At 45.1% G+C, this 18,690-nt stretch overlaps 1 protein-coding gene across 1 annotated transcript in view; it reads left to right on the top strand.

The window, feature by feature from the left end:
• Window positions 1–17,711, top strand: part of HHIPL1 (HHIP-like 1) — a 52,810-nt gene extending 35,099 nt beyond the window's left edge. The window contains exons 6-8 of the mRNA XM_015424436.1: window positions 5,001–5,127; window positions 6,208–6,353; window positions 16,888–17,711. Of these exons, the coding sequence (XP_015279922.1) occupies window positions 5,001–5,127; window positions 6,208–6,353; window positions 16,888–17,510 (896 nt within the window). The 3' untranslated portion in view covers window positions 17,511–17,711. The remainder of the gene's footprint in view (window positions 1–5,000; window positions 5,128–6,207; window positions 6,354–16,887) is intronic.
• The last annotated feature ends 979 nt before the right edge of the window (window positions 17,712–18,690 follow it).

The raw sequence follows: 18,690 nt of genomic DNA on the forward strand, positions 1-18,690 counted from the left end.
GTTGTTTTCAGCACCAGCGCTACCATTATCAACTTGTGTGCATGGCAACGGGAGTGCTTATTTGTAAACATCTATTTTGGGCTTAGAACAAGGCCCGAACAAATTGTGACTTCCCAAGCTGGGCTCAGGCCACTAGCCATATTTGGGGGGCCCATGGGGAAGGGGGGGGTCCAGTAAGCCTCCTGTTTCTGCCGCTTGCATGAGCCTGCAAAAACAGACTTAGCTTCAGCTTTCCACTCCAAAGTTTTCAGTCAAGAGGGAAACTGAGTTGCAGAATGCATTGAAAGAGGATGGCTGTTTTTTCAATCATGCGAAGAGTAAGAAGTGGAAAATGAAGCCCAGCTCTTCCACTGTTGCTCTTAGCTAAATGTGCTGCTAATGGCAGCCGCGGGTGCCAGCTTTTCACAGCAGTTGCTTTATGGGTTGGACAAATATACTGGCCCATGGGGAAGGATTTAGACTTGCTGAGGCCCTAAGCTATACAAAACCCAGAGGCCCCCTACTGTTTTAAATTACATCAGCTGGTCTCAGAAAAATTTAAAATATATACGCCTTTTTAATATTTGAAATCATTTTTTATATTGTGTTTTTATTCGAGGCCCCAGCAGATTGCAAGGCCCTAAACTGTAGCTTATTTAGCTTATGCGTAAATCCGGCACTGCTGAAGGCACAGTGTCAATTCCGCTATGCAAAACTATTATTTAATGCAAACCCACAGAGGCACACAGATTACAGGTTTTCACATTCTTGGGCTTTTTTTACCCCTTAGATATTGATGGTTTGGTGTACATTATTCTACCATAATTCAAAAAAAGAAAAGTACCAATGCCCAGTCCACTTGGAAGGCTCATTGATTTTCCTGGAACCTGCTTCCAAGAGTACTTGTGCTCATAGCCTTAGGGTAATAAAACATAGGTTTCTCTGAGCTGTTAAACCCATACATAGATTAGTCATGCTGTCTGCTTCTTAAGAGCAACTTTCCTTTTTTTAGTTCTCAAATATGGATTGCATTTTATAATACTTTAAAAATAAACGTTGTCCTCACCTGTCCTCTGTACAAAAACCAGGGTAAATAAATTTTGGACCAGGCAGTATAGCCATGTTTCTGTAACGGTGTGCTCCAGAATGGCTCTAGACTTAAGGTCAAGACATCAGTCTAGACTTCAGATTGGATTGTCATCTGCCTTATTGGAAGAGGATAAATGTCAGTATGCCTCTGTCTTCTGAAGTTCATAAAACTAGTGCATCCATTTCATTTCCCCTTCTACTTATTGCCAAATTAAAATATCTTTAATTTAAAGCATGGGGGGGAAATGCTAGAGGTTTGGGGGGGCATATTGGATTAGAATTTGTGTTCTCTTGTCACAGGAAAAGGCACGGTTTACCAACCTTCTCTGTGCAGCAGATCTGGTTGATGAGGTGTCACTGTTTGTGCCTCTTAACTGTACCCTTGATGCTTGGAAGGTCATGTCTTGCTAAGGATCAGTGCATACTTTTCCTGTTCATGATAGCTTTTCTTCATCTCTGCCTGTAGTGGCTCCATGGAGAATTTAGAACATGTGATTTCTTTGCAGCAAGCAAAAAATAATAATGCTGTTTTCTGTCATACTTACTTACAGAGAAATTTATATGCCATCTTTCCAGAGATCTGCTTTCCAAAAGGCATTGGTGAGATGAGGATCTGTTGCAAACAAGCGCTTTAGGCAGAGGAACAACTGATCCACTGTGAGCTAGAACACTGTGTGTAATAGGTCCAATTTTCCCATCATGCTAGCCACTGATTCCCAGTGGAATGAGGAATTCCACAGTGGAACAAGGACTTGGTCTTGTTGGATTAGAACTGAAGAGTAGCCCTATTGAATCAGACCAATAGCCCATCTAGTCCAGCATCCTGTTTCACACAGTGACCCACCAGCTGGCCTGAAGGTTAAATAAGCAGGGCATAGAGGCCTTCACCTAATGTTGCCTCCTAGTACAGATATTCAGAGGTTTATTTCCTCCAACTATAAAAGTTCCCTTTACTCAGCAGAGCTAGTAGCCATTAATGGACTTATCCTCCATGAATCTGTCTAACCTCCTTTTAAAGCCATCTGTGCTAGTGACTGTCATTATGTCCACTGGCAGGGAGTTCCACAGTTGAATTACTCATTGCATGAAGAATTACTTCCTTTTGTCCATTCTGAATGTATTGCTCATCAATTTCATTGGGTGCCCCTAAGATCTAATATGGAAAACGGAGGAAAAGGTTCTCTCTATTGGCTTTCTCTATCCTCCCATGCATAATTTTCTAAACTTCTATCATGTCTTCCTTTAAGACCTCTCTTCTCTAATTAAAAGCCAAAGAGTCTTTAGCTTTTCCTCACAGGAAAGGAGCTCCAACATCTTAATCATCTTTGTTGCCTGTAGAAGTATCCAGTGGGGTGATAATTTTCCCTGTGTGGCCTAGGCTGTAGGAACTGGTGTGCCTTATTTGTACAAGCCCAGAGGGCTGGGACAGATTTTGACTCTTTTGTGCATCAGTTGTTAATATTCTGTGTTTGTAAGACTGCAGTTGAAGTACAGCCTCCCTGCTGCCACTTTAGCATCTTCATTCAGGAAGGATTGTGCGAAATTTTTTCTCTTTGGGCAAATCTCCATTCAGTACTGTCAGACCTCTATTTAGTATGGCCCTATCTCCCAGATGCTCACCCCTTGTACTCTTTCAGCACCAAACACATCCCCAAGACCCATCCCAACAGGAACCCCACGTAACCTTTCGTCCTCACCGCCTCAAGGACCAACATTGCAGAGCAGCATCTTCCTCTCAGCCTGAGGCGTTTAACTACTTGAAATGATTCGTGAGGCTCTAAAAGTGGACCTACACATGATGTTCTGGGATTCTTTCCCTGAAGGCTGTCTGTTATCAAATGAAGTCACAACAGATGGCCCTGAAGAATAAGAGACCAGTGCGGAGGGAGGGAGTAGTTTAACCCCTTTTGGTCCCCACGGTTGGTGTGCTTAAAATCACCTTCCACCCCAAGAGGCTTTTCTGTCTGAAGAGATAAAAGGTACAGGAAAGCAGAGTCTGTGGCCATTTGTGGAGAAAAAAGCAGCTATCTGTACTTGAGATTCTGAAGGAGCAAATGGCTGGGGGCACGAGGGGTGGGAAGAGTTTCAAAGAACCCCTTTTTCTGTCCTCTCAGGCTTCCAGTCACTCTGAAGCCAGAGGCAGCTGCATTACTTGATAAAAGAGAAACCTCAGGAGAAAAAAATCTTAGAACTGTGCTCAAGATATAAGTCTGCCCTAAGAAGTCTCTAGTTCCAACCTAGCAGTTCGAAAGCAAGAAATTGCAAGTAGATAAATAGGTACCACTTCGGTAGGAAGGTAACAGCGTTCCGTGCGCCTTGGTGTTTAGTCATGCCGGCCACATGACCACGGAAACGTCTTCGGACAGCGCTGGCTTTTTGGCTTTGAAACGGAGATGAGCACCGCAACCCTAGAGTCGAATTCGACTGGCTTTCAAGCAAGGGAACCTTTACCTTTTCCCCCCTTCTATTTTATCCTCATGGAAATCTGTATGGAAAGCTATACTGAGATAAGGTCACCCAGTGAGTGGGGAATAAACCTAGGTTTCCCTAACTGTGATGTTCTAGCCAATTGGTCTCCAATATGATGCCCATGAGTCCATGGTTTCCAGGGATGGGTATCCTGGTGCCCACATCCTTCTTACTCAAAGCCAGGAGGAGCCGTGGAAGAGCCTCTGCTTTGCATGCACAAGGACCCAGGTTCAGTCCCTGGCATCTCCAGTTAAAAGGACGAGGCAGTAGTTGATGTGAAAGACCTCAGCCTGAGACTCTGGAGAGCTGCTGCAGGTCTGAGTAGACAATACTGACATTGATGGACTGATGGTCTGGTTCGGTATAAGCCAACTTCATATGTGTTCAAAGCACCTCTTTCCCCAGAGCAAAGAGCCAGTGCTGGTGTTCCTCTACAGGAGCAGGAGGAGCTTCAGAACAGACCAGGAGGCATCAGGTTTGAGCCTGCAGGGAGCACCCACTAGGAAAGAGGAGGGCAGAGGAGGGCACCTCGCGTGGAAGCTCCCAGTGTTCCACGATTAGCCCCTTCTTTGTGGCGGCCATTTTGTGGTGTTGCCCATCACCTGTTCTCAGACTTGCAGTATTGCCCACAGGCACAGCATGGTTGGAGACCCCAGCACTAGGTATTATAGCACACAGTAGCTCTACAGTGAGGAAAAAAATGTCATCTTTACAGTATGCTTGGAACTGAACAGTTGCAAGGAAAAGTACAGCAAACCTGAGAAAGTAAGAAGAGCCCTGCTGGGTCAGACCAGTGGTCCATCTACCCCAGAATCCTGTCTCACACAGTGGCCAACCAGTTCCTCTGGAGGGCCAATAACAGGGCACAGAGGCCTTCCCCTGATGTTGCCTCCTGGCTCTGGGAATAAGAGGTTTACTACCTCTGAATGTTTCCTTTAGTCAACATGGCTAGTAATGACTGCCAAACCTATCCTCCATGCATCTGTCTAATTGCCTTTTTAAGCTCTCTTTGCCTGTGGCCCTCACCACACTGTCCGGTAGTGAATTCCACATTCTAATCGCTCATCTTGTAAAGAAATATTTCCTTTTTTCTGTCCCAAATCTTTCTTAACCTCAAATCCTTGGATTTAATGTAGAGTTTCATTTGTAGATATGGAGTCTGCTTGCATTCAGACTGGCAATGCGGCTGCATTTGGTGCATCCACTGGTATCCGAGGTGGAAAAGGGGATGTGGCATGCCCCCCCACCGGGTCTTCTTCCTCGCAATGCGTAGGTCCAGCATGTCATCCAAACCAGCTTTTTGTTTCTGCTTCCTGGAGATGTAATTAAAACCAGAAAAGCAGAATGCCATGGTATACCTGCTACCCATCTATAACAGTGATATGACATAAAACAACAATAAGTTAGCTAAAACAATGATTTTTCATCCTGCAGGGATGACGTTAATCTTTTCCCCTTTGCAGATGACGTGCTCCCAATATATGCTTACCCACACAAAATGGGGAAATCAGTTACTGGAGGCTATGTCTATCGGGGTTGTGAGTCTCCAAACTTGAATGGGCTGTACATATTTGGTGATTTTATGAGTGGGTAAGTGACTGCAGACTGGCTGTTAGGTGAGCAATCAGTAACTCCATCTTGGCGTGAGATGCAAATGCTTTACGCAGTCTAACCCCTACTGATCTGCAGCCGCTGCTTGCTAGAATTGCATCCAGTGCCAGATGCTTTATCCCAGCTGACTCCTATGAAGCAAGGGCATAGTATGATGAGGTACATGAGCCACGTACAGGTATGCAGATGGAACAATAGGTTAGGTTCATGCGAATAGCCTGGCTGTGCTTTGAAGCTGATTGGATAGTGAGGGTTTGATGCTGTAGCTTCTATAGTGGGAGGGTGGGGTGGCTAAAACATGGTAAGTTTTCTTTGTTGTTAACAAAGAAAGTTTTGCCATGGCAGATTACAAGGAACGTTAGTAATGACTTGTGTATTGCTGTAAGTCATTGTATAAACTGGATTTCAGTGGCAGAGCATGGCTTTGGTATAGTTTCATTATTTTTAAAATATTCACTGATTGATTGCCCTGATAGCATGGAGTACATTTTAAACAAACACATTTCTTCCAAGCACGGATAACAGCTATAACTTTTCTTTGCAGTCCTGTAACTTCTATGTGCCCTAATTTTAAAGCATCTGTTAAACTTTGCTACACAGCAGGACCAAACAAAGTATAATCCATAGGTTTGTGCGGGGTCCTAAGGCATCATGCAAAATCCTAGGAATTCCAGCTCTGATTTAATCTTTTTAAAGAAAAGTCTCTAGTCCTCATGGTTAAGTTGGCAGTCGTGCCTACAGCACTGGAAATAAGAATAACGATTAAAAAGTAGAATTACATTCTGTTTTTAATCTTTGTAGAATATGGATTGTAACATAGCTAACTGTAATTTTGTCATTTATTCTCTTCCGTTGTAAATGATGATAATCACTCACAGAGATGCAAATTAACATCGCTCCTGAGTACAGCTCTCTTTGTGATGTGTAATGCATTGTGGTGGAAGAAGGATGGCATGCATATTTAATAGTCCTGATTGGAGAAAGACCGGTTCAGAATTATTCTTCCAGTTGCTTGGAGGCAGTTCATTGTTTGCTGTTTGTTTTTAATTTGCCTTGCAGGCGTCTAATGTCCTTGAAGGAGAACCGTGTCACTGGAGAATGGGAGTACAATGAAATATGCATGGGAATAGGACAAACTTGCATGTTTCCTGGACTTATCAATAACTACTATCAGTATATCATCTCTTTTGCTGAAGATGAGGCAGGTAATCATTTCAACTGTTTAATCAGATGTACGGCTGCAGTGCTCAGGGTTTTGGACTAGCAGAATGGAATCTGCCTTATGGTCCTCATACCTCAGTGCACATTGGGCCTGCAGGTCACATGAGCCAGTTTGGTGTAGTGGTTAAGTGTGTGGACTCGAATCCGGGAGAACCAGGTTTGATTCCCCACTCCTCCACTTGCAGCTACTAGATGACCTTGGGCAAGTCATAGTTCTGTCAAAGCTGTTCTTAAAAGAGCAGTTCTCGAGAGAGCTCTCTCATCCCCACCTACCTCAGAGGGTGTCTGTTGTGGGGAGGAGTTTGTAAGCTGCTCTGAGACGCCGAGTGAAGGACGGGGTATAAATCCAATCTCTTTTTCTTCCCCCCTCCCCCACAATAAGACTATAAGAGTTGCTCAGGATTGCTAGTAAACTTAACCAAATGCAGTCTTAAACAAAACCATCTTTGACTGCCACCTGAAGATTGAATGTGAGGGGGGCTAGGCACTCCTCCCTGGGGAGGTTATTCTATAATCGTGGGGCTGCCACCAAAAAGACCTTCTCTTGTGTATGCACCAAATGAGCTTCTTCGATTGATGGGACAAGCAGGGGGGCCTCTCCCCGTGATCTTAATTCCCAGACAGAAACATATGGGAGGAGACGGTCCTTCAGATATGTAGGAATTTGATAGTTTGTACTGTACACAGTAGCAATGTTCCCTCTAAGCTGTGGAGTCTTGTGAGCAAAAATTCTACTTTGTGAGCTACTAGCATTAAAGTTGTGAGCGAGCAATTTGGCTGCTGCATTAATTAGTTTGCTCTGGGGCCATCCTTCCTGAGCTAAGAGAAAAATGTGTGAGCCAGAGGCTAAAAAACTGTGAGCTGGCTCACACTAACTCAGCTTAGAGGGAACACTGCACAGTAGTACTGTCCACAGTCCATGTCTCTTTGTCAAATCATCTTTCTGAAGCATTCCGCTATAGTATAGCTCTGTTATCTGTGTAAAAATGCCCTCCTGGATAATTCACTTTTGCTCTTGCTCCTGTATATGGAGGATTCCATTTGGCCGCCGTGGTGATATGATGGACCCTGTCCTCCATAAATTCTAGCTGTGTATATTAAATGGGTGCTGAACTGGCGGATACTCTGTGGGAAGGAGATCTTTGCGACTGGAGTGGATAACTGAATGAAAATGTCAACTGAGTGTACAGGCTTGGTGGAAAAGGCCAATTCCATGTTATGGACAATTAGGGAACTGAGTTTTGTTGATAGAGTGTGATAATCTTCAAAGGGGTGTAAAGGGCAAAAAGCACTTCACAATTAGTAGCCTTAGGCAAATAGGCATCACCTCCACACACACAAATGTTTAATGCTGTTGCTAAGCAGCAACTTTCAAAATTTTTGTAGTCTGAGTTTGTGCTCTTGGCTCTTTGCAGCCTACGTTTCTTTGGCATCCAAACATGGCAAACTGTTTGTCAGAATCCCCGAGGTACATTTAAACATCATTGTTTCTTAGACAGTCAAGCAGATGATGCTTTCTGTGAACCATAACTAAATGGGTGGAAAATATCTGGATGGACTGCTATTTTTATAAAGGAAACACCATTGGAATAGCAAACACGCCTGTTCTTTTGTGGGGGATGAGAGTTTCAAGCGAAGAAGCATTTGTGAGGGAAAGTATACCATCTTGTAAGGCTGTGGTTGATAGCCAGTGTGGCATACTGAACAGAAGGTTGCCCTTGAACTAGGAAGAAGTTGACCAAGCATGGGTCACCGCGACAAATGGCCTTTGTCTGCTTCTCTACCCACTTTCTCCACACTATACATAGACAAAATAGATAGATCCTGCTATCTGCCCATGGAAGACAGTGATTGTCATGGATCTTCCATATGTTCCTCTCCCCCCAGTAGTCTTTTCCAATCAACTGATGGGAGAGAGGGCAATTTTGTTTCCTCCCCACTTTGTCTTCCTGACCCGTATGGTTATTAGACCACGTTGGTCCTGCAACTCTGGGAATAAACTTTCCCAGGTTTGGAAAAGACTGTCGAGGGGAGGGGAAATGCTGGAAAGGTTCACAATCCTTATATCCATAATCTCTCCCTATAATATAATTCTGTAAGACGCAAAGTCACGTAATGCACACCTACAGTGTATGGACGGCTCACCTGTCCGTCAACGGCTTGCCCACGTCCCATTGGCCACGTCGTCTGAGTCCCACCTCAGACGCAGCTTCAAGCGACCTGCGCAGGATCTTCCCGGCGGCTAGAGGCAGCAGGCTGGGGTCCTAAGGCATCATGCAAAATCCTAGGAATTCCAGCTCTGATTTAATTTTTTTAAAGAAAAGTCTCTAGTCCTCATGGTTAAGTTGGCAGTCGTGCCTACAGCACTGGAAATAAGAATAACGATTAAAAAGTAGAATTACATTCTGTTTTTAATCTTTGTAGAATATGGATTGTAACATAGCTCACTGTAATTTTGTCATTTATTCTCTTCCGTTGTAAATGATGATAATCACTCACAGAGATGCAAATTAACATCGCTCCTGAGTACAGCTCTCTTTGTGATGTGTAATGCATTGTGGTGGAAGAAGGATGGCATGCATATTTAATAGTCCTGATTGGAGAAAGACCGGTTCAGAATTATTCTTCCAGTTGCTTGGAGGCAGTTCATTGTTTGCTGTTTGTTTTTAATTTGCCTTGCAGGCGTCTAATGTCCTTGAAGGAGAACCGTGTCACTGGAGAATGGGAGTACAATGAAATATGCATGGGAATAGGACAAACTTGCATGTTTCCTGGACTTATCAATAACTACTATCAGTATATCATCTCTTTTGCTGAAGATGAGGCAGGTAATCATTTCAACTGTTTAATCAGATGTACGGCTGCAGTGCTCAGGGTTTTGGACTAGCAGAATGGAATCTGCCTTATGGTCCTCATACCTCAGTGCACATTGGGCCTGCAGGTCACATGAGCCAGTTTGGTGTAGTGGTTAAGTGTGTGGACTCGAATCCGGGAGAACCAGGTTTGATTCCCCACTCCTCCACTTGCAGCTACTAGATGACCTTGGGCAAGTCATAGTTCTGTCAAAGCTGTTCTTAAAAGAGCAGTTCTCGAGAGAGCTCTCTCATCCCCACCTACCTCAGAGGGTGTCTGTTGTGGGGAGGAGTTTGTAAGCTGCTCTGAGACGCCGAGTGAAGGACGGGGTATAAATCCAATCTCTTTTTCTTCCCCCCTCCCCCACAATAAGAATATAAGAGTTGCTCAGGATTGCTAGTAAACTTAACCAAATGCAGTCTTAAACAAAACCATCTTTGACTGCCACCTAAAGACTGAATGTGAGGGGGGCTAGGCACTCCTCCCTGGGGAGGTTATTCTGTCATCGTGGGGCTGCCACCAAAAAGACCTTCTCTTGTGTATGCACCAAATGAGCTTCTTCGATTGATGGGACAAGCAGGGGGGCCTCTCCCCGTGATCTTAATTCCCAGACAGAAACATATGGGAGGAGACGGTCCTTCAGATATGTAGGAATTTGATAGTTTGTACTGTACACAGTAGCAATGTTCCCTCTAAGCTGTGGAGTCTTGTGAGCAAAAATTCTACTTTGTGAGCTACTAGCATTAAAGTTGTGAGCGAGCAATTTGGCTGCTGCATTAATTAGTTTGCTCTGGGGCCATCCTTCCTGAGCTAAGAGAAAAATGTGTGAGCCAGAGGCTAAAAAACTGTGAGCTGGCTCACACTAACTCAGCTTAGAGGGAACACTGCACAGTAGTACTGTCCACAGTCCATGTCTCTTTGTCAAATCATCTTTTTGAAGCATTCCGCTATAGTATAGCTCTGTTATCTGTGTAAAAATGCCCTCCTGGATAATTCATTTTTGCTCTTGCTCCTGTATATGGAGGCTTCCATTTGGCCGCCGTGGTGATATGATGGACCCTGTCCTCCATAAATTCTAGCTGTGTATATTAAATGGGTGCTGAACTGGCGGATACTCTGTGGGAAGGAGATCTTTGCGACTGGAGTGGATAACTGAATGAAAATGTCAACTGAGTGTACAGGCTTGGTGGAAAAGGCCAATTCCATGTTATGGACAATTAGGGAACTGAGTTTTGTTGATAGAGTGTGATAATCTTCAAAGGGGTGTAAAGGGCAAAAAGCACTTCACAATTAGTAGCCTTAGGCAAATAGGCATCACCTCCACACACACAAATGTTTAATGCTGTTGCTAAGCAGCAACTTTCAAAATTTTTGTAGTCTGAGTTTGTGCTCTTGGCTCTTTGCAGCCTACGTTTCTTTGGCATCCAAACATGGCAAACTGTTTGTCAGAATCCCCGAGGTACATTTAAACATCATTGTTTCTTAGACAGTCAAGCAGATGATGCTTTCTGTGAACCATAACTAAATGGGTGGAAAATATCTGGATGGACTGCTATTTTTATAAAGGAAACACCATTGGAATAGCAAACACGCCTGTTCTTTTGTGGGGGATGAGAGTTTCAAGTGAAGAAGCATTTGTGAGGGAAAGTATACCATCTTGTAAGGCTGTGGTTGATAGCCAGTGTGGCATACTGAACAGAAGGTTGCCCTTGAACTAGGAAGAAGTTGACCAAGCATGGGTCACCGCGACAAATGGCCTTTGTCTGCTTCTCTACCCACTTTCTCCACACTATGTTGTTGTTGTTGTTCAGTCGCACAGTCGAGTCCGACTCTTCGCGACCCCATGGACCAGCTCCCGCCAGGCCCTCCTGTCTTCCGCCGTCCTCTGAAGTTAGCTCAATTTCATGTTCGTTGCATCGATGACACTGTCTAACCATCTCATCCTTTGCCGTCCCCGTCTTCTTTGACCTTCAATCTTTCTCTGCATCAGGGTCTTCTCCAGTGAGTGCTCCCGTCTCATTTGGTGGCCAAAGTATTTGAGCTTCAGTTTCATTATCTGGCCTTCCAGGGAACAGTCAGGGTTGATTTCTTTTAGGATTGACTGATTTGATCTTCTTGCAGTCCAAGGGACTCTCAAGAGCCTTCTCAAAATAATCTATTCTTCGGCGCTCGGCCTTCCTTATAGTCCAACTCTCGCAGCCATACATGACTACTGGGAATACCATTGCTTTGACCATGCGGACTTTTGTTGGCAGGGTGATGTCTCTACTTTTTATCATGCTGTTTAGGTTCGCCATCGCTTTCCTTCCAAGGAGCACACTGTACATAGACAAAATAGATAGATCCTGCTATCTGCCCATGGAAGACAGTGATTGTCATGGATCTTCCATATGTTCCTCTCCCCCCAGTAGTCTTTTCCAATCAACTGATGGGAGAGAGGGCAATTTTGTTCCCTCCCCACTTCGTCTTCCTGACCCGTATGGCTATTAGACCATGTTGGTCCTGCAACTCTGGGAATAAACTTTCCCAGGTTTGGAAAAGACTGTCGAGGGGAGGGGAAATGCTGGAAAGGTTCACAATCCTTATATCCATAATTATTTTATAAACCATAACCCCATTTTCCCTAAACAGGGTCAGTCTTAGCAAACATCTGCTTTGCCTGCAAATGCCCCCCGAGCTTCGCTCTCCAGTTACAATGATCTTGGGTATTGGGGAAATGATCTTGGGTATTAAAACAGCGCAGAAGCCAGGGAATTAGAATAGGCTTGCTCATTCCTTACACTTGTGTTGCCGCAGCCAGGTCTTCAGGGCCCTCCAGGTCAGCATTCCACAGGGAACTTCCCTAGTAGGTTAAAGGGCCAAAGACCTTTCTCTGCCTTAGATCCTGGACAGCAGCTGCTGAATGGAATAGAGAGACTATGATCTTGATGAACCAACTGATCTTGCTCAATATAAGGCAGTTTCATATTGGAGAGCCTAATTAAACCGGCTACTTAACCTGTGTCCAGCCGCACTTTCTGAGCCCAGCCTTCACAGAACTATGAGGATATAAAGAGATAATCTTAGATATGCCACCCTGAGCTTCTTGGAGGAAAGGTGGAATATCAGTTTGGAGCCAGTTTGGTGCAGTGGTTAAGAGCGTGGGCTCTAATCTGGAAGAGGTGGGTTTGATTCCCTGCTCCTCCACATGGAGCTGCTGGTGGGACCTTGGGTCAGTCATGTGTTCTTTCAGAGCTGTTCTCTCAAGGGCAGTTCTCGAGAGAGCTCTCTCAGACCCCACCTACAGGGTGTCTGTTGTGGGGAGGGGAAGGTAAAGGGATTGTAAGCCACTCTGAGACTCCTTTGGGTAAGAACATAAGAGAAGCCAGTGTCACACAGTGGCCAAAAATACCAGGTGCCATCAGACAGTCCAGCAGTGGGGCCAGGACACTAGAAGCCCTCCCACTGTTGCCGCCCCCCAAGCACCAAGAATACAGAGCATCACTTGCTCAGGGCCCAGACCGAGAGTTCCTATTTGTACCTCGTGGCTAATAGCCACTGATGGACTTCTGCTCCATATGCTTATCTAATTGAAGCCGTCCATGCTTGTAGTCACCACTACCACTTCCTGTAGCAGTGAATTCCATGTGTTAATCACTCTTTGGGTGATTATCTGTTCTAACCCGACTGCTCAGCAATTTCATTGAGTGCCCACAGGTAGTGAAGTTAACAGGGTATAAATCCAAGCTCTCCTCTCCTAAATAAAACGTTAATCTTAAAAGCCCTCCAGTATGTAATGCATTGCAATCATTGAGGAACAATTTAGGCAGTGCCTAGTTTAGTGAAGATTAGGAAGATCGCTTCACTAATGTCCCCTTGGATGTCTCCTTGAAATGTCTGAGAACAAGTATAAAGAAAACTGTCATGAGAGTCTGACACACAAATCAAGCAGTCAACAAGACTTGCAAAAAATGTTCAGGCTCAGATATGCTGCTAAGCTTCTAATGGATCCCAGATGCCTGAGATCCAATCCCAGATGCCTGAGATCCATTAGAATCTTAGCAGCATATCTGAGCCCGAACATATTGAGATCAGCATCCTATTTGAGTGAATTGTATTATCTTTCGTGACTTTTTGTAAAGCACTTTAAGAGCAAGAGAGCTTTTGTACCACTCTTAATATTCCTGAGGAAGATCCAATTTTGAAACGTTGTTATATAATCCGGAGATGATGTATCTTTGATTATGTATGTTTGTTCTTGGATTTTCTTGTGATTTGTAGGAATTTAGACTGTAATACACAGGAAGCATTTTTTGCAAGTCTTGTTGACGGCTTGATTTGTGGGTCAGACTCTCACGACTGTTTTCTTTATACTTGTTCTCTGATTAGGTCGTGTTTGTCCATATTTTCCTTGAAATGTCTGCCATATATAAAAGTCTTTTTTCCATATAAAGATTTAATCAAGATGTCAAGTCACTTGGATATTATGATTTTGGGAAGTATTATATAAAAAAAAGATAGAGGCATTGTCTGGTTCATGTGAAGCATTTGTTAAAATGCACTTGTACATAGCATAGTTAATACCACAGTCCTATAGGTGTTTATGGGGAGATGGCCCACGGATCACTGTGAAACCTGCTTGCAAGTAGTTATTTTTAGAAGAAGAAGAAGAGAAGAGATTGGATTTATACCCTGCCCTTCACTACCCAAAGGAGCCTCAGAGCGGCTTACAAACTCCTTTCCCTTCCCCTCCCCACAACAGACACCCTGTGAGGTAGGTGGGGCTGAGAGAACTCCTGGAAGTGTGTCATAAGGCCACACACCCCGCCCCCAACGGTCCCGGCCGCCGCCACCGGCCTTGCAGCTCCACTGCCGAGCCCCATGAGGGGCCCGACGGTGGACCTGCAAGGCCGGTGGGAGTGCAAGGAAGCCCCGCGAAGGCCCTCCCTGGCCCCAGGCAGGCAGGGGTGGGGAGAGGCAGGGAGGAAGCAACTTACCCTCCCTCTTCTCCTGCCTCCTCCTGGCTGAATGAGGGCCGGAAGTGGGGCGGCCGGAAGCAGAGGGCGGGGCTTTGTCATGTGCCCCGCCCCTGTAGCTCACCCGGGGGAACTGCGATCCCTCGCGATCCCCCCCGAAATGACCTCTGGTGGAGCCTATGATGATATACTCTGCTGAGATCCCTCCCCTCCCCAAATCCTACCCTCCCCAAATTTCCAACGATTTCCCAACCCCACATTGGCAGTCCTAGGAGGGGAGATTTTGGCAAGAGATTTCACCTAGGTTTCATCTTTATACCGTAGGATTTGTCCTCTGAAGCTGTTATTTCCTCTGGGGGAACTGGTCTCTATGGTCTGGAGATCAGTTGTAACGCTGGGAGAACCTGGAGACGATCAAACCTAGAGAGCTAGTGCAATAGCATGCATGCTAATGAAGTTTTAAAAAGGCTTCCTCAAAAGGCAAAAACAGAGTCAAAACTGGGACCATGTTTTCCTAGGGAGAAGCAGGGCCGGTTCACCCACTAGGCGAACTAGGCATTTGCCTAGAGCGCCGGGCCCTGGATGGGGTGCCAAGCTGTTCCTCCCCCTCCCCCCTTTGGTGGTGGCGGGGCGGGGGGGGAGAGGCAGTGGCGGCGGCAGCAAAAGGGTGGCTGGCTCCAGAGGTCTCCAGGTCTCCAGGCCCCACCGGGAGGTTGGCATCTGAGCCACAAGGCAGCCTCGCCTAGGGCGCAGAAACACCTCGAGCTGGCCCTGGTCTCACCCACTGCACTTTATGACAGAAACAAGGGCTTTTATATAAACAAAGAAATATAGGCTTCTTTGGGAGGTGGGGGTGGGCTCTCCTTCTTTGGAGGTTTTTAAGCAGATGCTAGATGGCCATCTGACAGCCATGCCGATTCTGTGAACTTAGGCCGATCCCGAGAGGGAGGGCAGGAAGGGTTGCCTCAGTGCTTAGTTCTCGTGGCCCTTTCTTGCACGCCCAGGGAAATCCCAATGGCTACTTTGGGATCAGGAAGCCATTTTTCTCCAGGCCAGTTTGGCCAGGGATCTTGGGTTTTTTTTGCCATCTTCTGGGCATGGAGTATGGGTCACTGGGGGTGTGTGGGGGAAGAGGGAGGTAGTTGTGAATTTCCTGCATTGTGCAGAAGGATGGACTAGATGAGACTAGAGGTCCCTTCCAACTCTGTGATTCTATTATTCTAAATTAAGGCTTTTATATAACAGAAGAAGCCCCCTGGAAAAATGCAGAGTACCTTCTCCCCTGCACTTTGAACTGAGGGTCAAGCTTCCTTGGATAGCAGGTGCCAGAAGGACTTAACAAGTCTGTGATAAGCATCCGTTCCACAACGTGAACATGGACAGAATGCGTAAGACACAGTAGAATTTTTTTTTTTAATTCTGGTGGTGTAAAGAGAACCATTCCCTCTTCTTGGCAGTCCTCCACCTCTGAAGGTTTCAGGAAGGTAGCCTGGTTGTTCTGCAGTAGAAGAGCTAGATTCGAGTCCAGAACCCCCTTAGAGACCAAGAAGATTTTGGGGGCATAAGTTTTCAAGAGTCAAATCTCCATCAGATATCGCCTTGTTGGTCTCATAAGGTGCTACTGGACTCTAATCTAGCAATTACAGTGATGTTTCTCAACTGAAACACTGCATGAATGTCAGCGTTGAGACAAATGGTTTTCCTGTGGCAGGGCAGTGATCAATAAAATATTTTAATTATTATTAATCACATTTCATTTTTATTCTGCCCTAGCTCCAGGGACCTCAGGATGGCTTATCTGTTCCCCCCCCCTCTTTTCCCCTCTAATTTTTTTGTGCACAACCATCCTGTGAGGTGGGTTATTCAGAGACAGGACTGCAGAGAATTAGCTCATTCGGAGACAGGACTGCAGAGAACTAACTGTGCAGCTGGTGTCCTTTTGTAGAGCATGGTTGAGTATTCATCCCTGTGAAGATTGCTAAAATACTGTGTACCTTGTATAGCCTGTGGTGTGAAGCAGAATTACTCAGTGAATGTATTTCTGTTGTTAAAAACTACAAGAAGAAATGAATTGGCAATGAAAGTTTGCAGTCAGAAACATCTGCTGTCAGGGCTTCTTCTAACAGCTATCTATTGTTAAAAAAATAAATTTAGAATGTGTCACGTGCATTGGGAGATGTCCATTAATACTGAACATCATCCAATTTGGGGAAAATGTCTGTCTTAAATGTGGGTGTCAACAAAAAAAAAAATTAACAGAGAAAAAGGAACCCTGGAAGTTTCTGGTATCCGTGGTGGTGAGGGGGATAACTGTGCCCTTTCTGTTGGCGCTCTCATTAAAAACCAAAAAGAAAAAGTTCTCTCCCCACTCCACTACTGCACAGAATGTTTTGTGTGTTACCTTGGCAACTCTGCTCTCTTTACGCACATCCCAATTACCAGAGAGAATAAAGCTTTGAATGCTCACAGTCCTACCCACCAATGAATGAAACAGCACAATTCTGGCACAATACAGAGCTGACGTCCTCAACAGCTGCTAACAGCCAATCTGTAGCAGTAATGAAGACCACAGCAGAAAAAAAGAATTGCTGGCAGTGTAAGAAATTGTCTACTGCTTCCTCTTTGAGAGTTCAGTATCCCCGTCACGAAAAGACATGCCTGCATTTCTGGGTAGTGATGTTTTGTCTTTCTGTTTTTTCCCCCAACCCAGAGCTTATAATAAAAACACCAACACAACGTCCTAAACTAAGATCCACGACTCGAGCTCCAGCAAGGGCCAAGGCAACCGCAGAACCGCCTCGCGTCACGACTCCAGACTGGGTGGAACAAATCTTGACTCTGCTAAGAAGTCAAAACAGAGTGCTGATGACCACCGCACCACCAAAAACCAAAGCCCCAAAGCCAAGGAAAGGGGGGAGGACAGGGGGAAGGAGAGGGCAGAGGAGGAAGAACAAGCCAACCAGCGCTCCCGCACAGCCACGGAACGGTGCAGTCCGAATAATGAATGGCAACGTGGAAGGGAGGGACCGAGGGAGAGTGGAAATCTTTATCAACGGAAAGTGGGGCACCGTGTGCGACGACTTGTGGACTTCCAAGGCAGCTTCAGTAGTTTGCCGCCAGCTGGGCTATGCTTTTGTGATCAAGGCAACTAAGAAAGCAGAGTTTGGGGAGGGACGTTCACTTCCCATTCTTCTTGATGATGTTCAGTGCTCAGGCCGGGAGAAAACCCTACTGGAATGCACACATGCAGACATTGGGAAGCACAACTGTTCCCACAAAGAGGACGCAGGAGTGATATGTAGTCATGAGGACGTTACTGAGACTGAACAATAGGTGGGGTAGGAGCACTGGCTGGCCCCGCTTCTTTCTTTCTAAATGCCATTGTCTGATGTGGGATGGTGTTTGTCAAATGAATACATCTTGATTTAGGAGTTGTGTGTATTGGGTGAGCAAGAAGGGGTATGCTGTGTATAAAACTGCAGCGTCTTGGTCACTGATTGTTTACCGTTTTGCAACTGGAAGAAAATATAATAGGTGCCGTTGTAAATACCTGACTGGTCATGTTGGATAGCTGGGTTTTAAAAGAGACTCCTCCTGGTTTCACACAAGTATAGCTCTTTGGCATAAAATACAAACCTCTTATTTCTCGCTGTTTGTAATTGGGCCTTTCCTAATTTCCTTCTTAATTTCAAAGGTTATTTCAACACCTGTAAAGTAGAGCAAGAAACCTGTTTTTTAAAAAATAGTAAATGAAAGGCAGGACATCATTGCTGGAATGGAGAACAAAAAAAATGGTCTAATTCTACAAAAATGGCCAGGTCGGTTGATTTCCCAGACTTCCAGTATCTGAGCAAGTTATGAATTTTAGGGGAAAATGACCTGCCTTTCTGCTTCAGAAGTCCTCAAGGAAAGTTAAAAATTCACATTGTTGAACCCCAACTGACAAGTTCAGTAGCAGTAAACATTAATTACTTTTCGGTTTGGGTACAGAGGATGGACTTAGTCTGGCACTAAGAGAGAATAATGGTTCTAGGTGAGTCTTCCTAAGGAGAGGGTTCCAAAATTGGGGCACCTTCACAGAGAAGACCCTCTCCTCAGTAACTGCAGACAGTTTTGGCTGGATTTTTGTGGTTCTGTCTGAAATACTTGAGTGAAGATATATGGTGGTATTCATTTATCTAATATTTTACCTTGCTTTTCTCCCACACTGGAGTGACGCTCCAGAACAAAAATACACATTACAATTTAAACAAAAAAATAAAATCCAACAGGCAGCCAATACAACAGTAAAGCAGGTGATGAGCCTCAAGGACATTTGGGCTGGTCCTGGTTCTCTCGTCATGGTTCATGCTAGAAGAAGAAGAGAAGAGATTGGATTTATACCCCGCCCTTCACTACCTGAAGGAGAGCGGCTTACAATCTCCTTTCCCTCCCCCTCCCCACAACAGGCACCCTTGTGAGGTAGGTGGGGCTGAGATCTCTTACGAGAACTTCTTGTGAGGGAACAGCTCTG

Source organism: Gekko japonicus, unplaced genomic scaffold, assembly GCF_001447785.1.
Source record: "Gekko japonicus isolate JY-2015 unplaced genomic scaffold, Gekko_japonicus_V1.1 scaffold44, whole genome shotgun sequence".
Lineage (NCBI taxonomy): Eukaryota > Metazoa > Chordata > Lepidosauria > Squamata > Gekkonidae > Gekko > Gekko japonicus.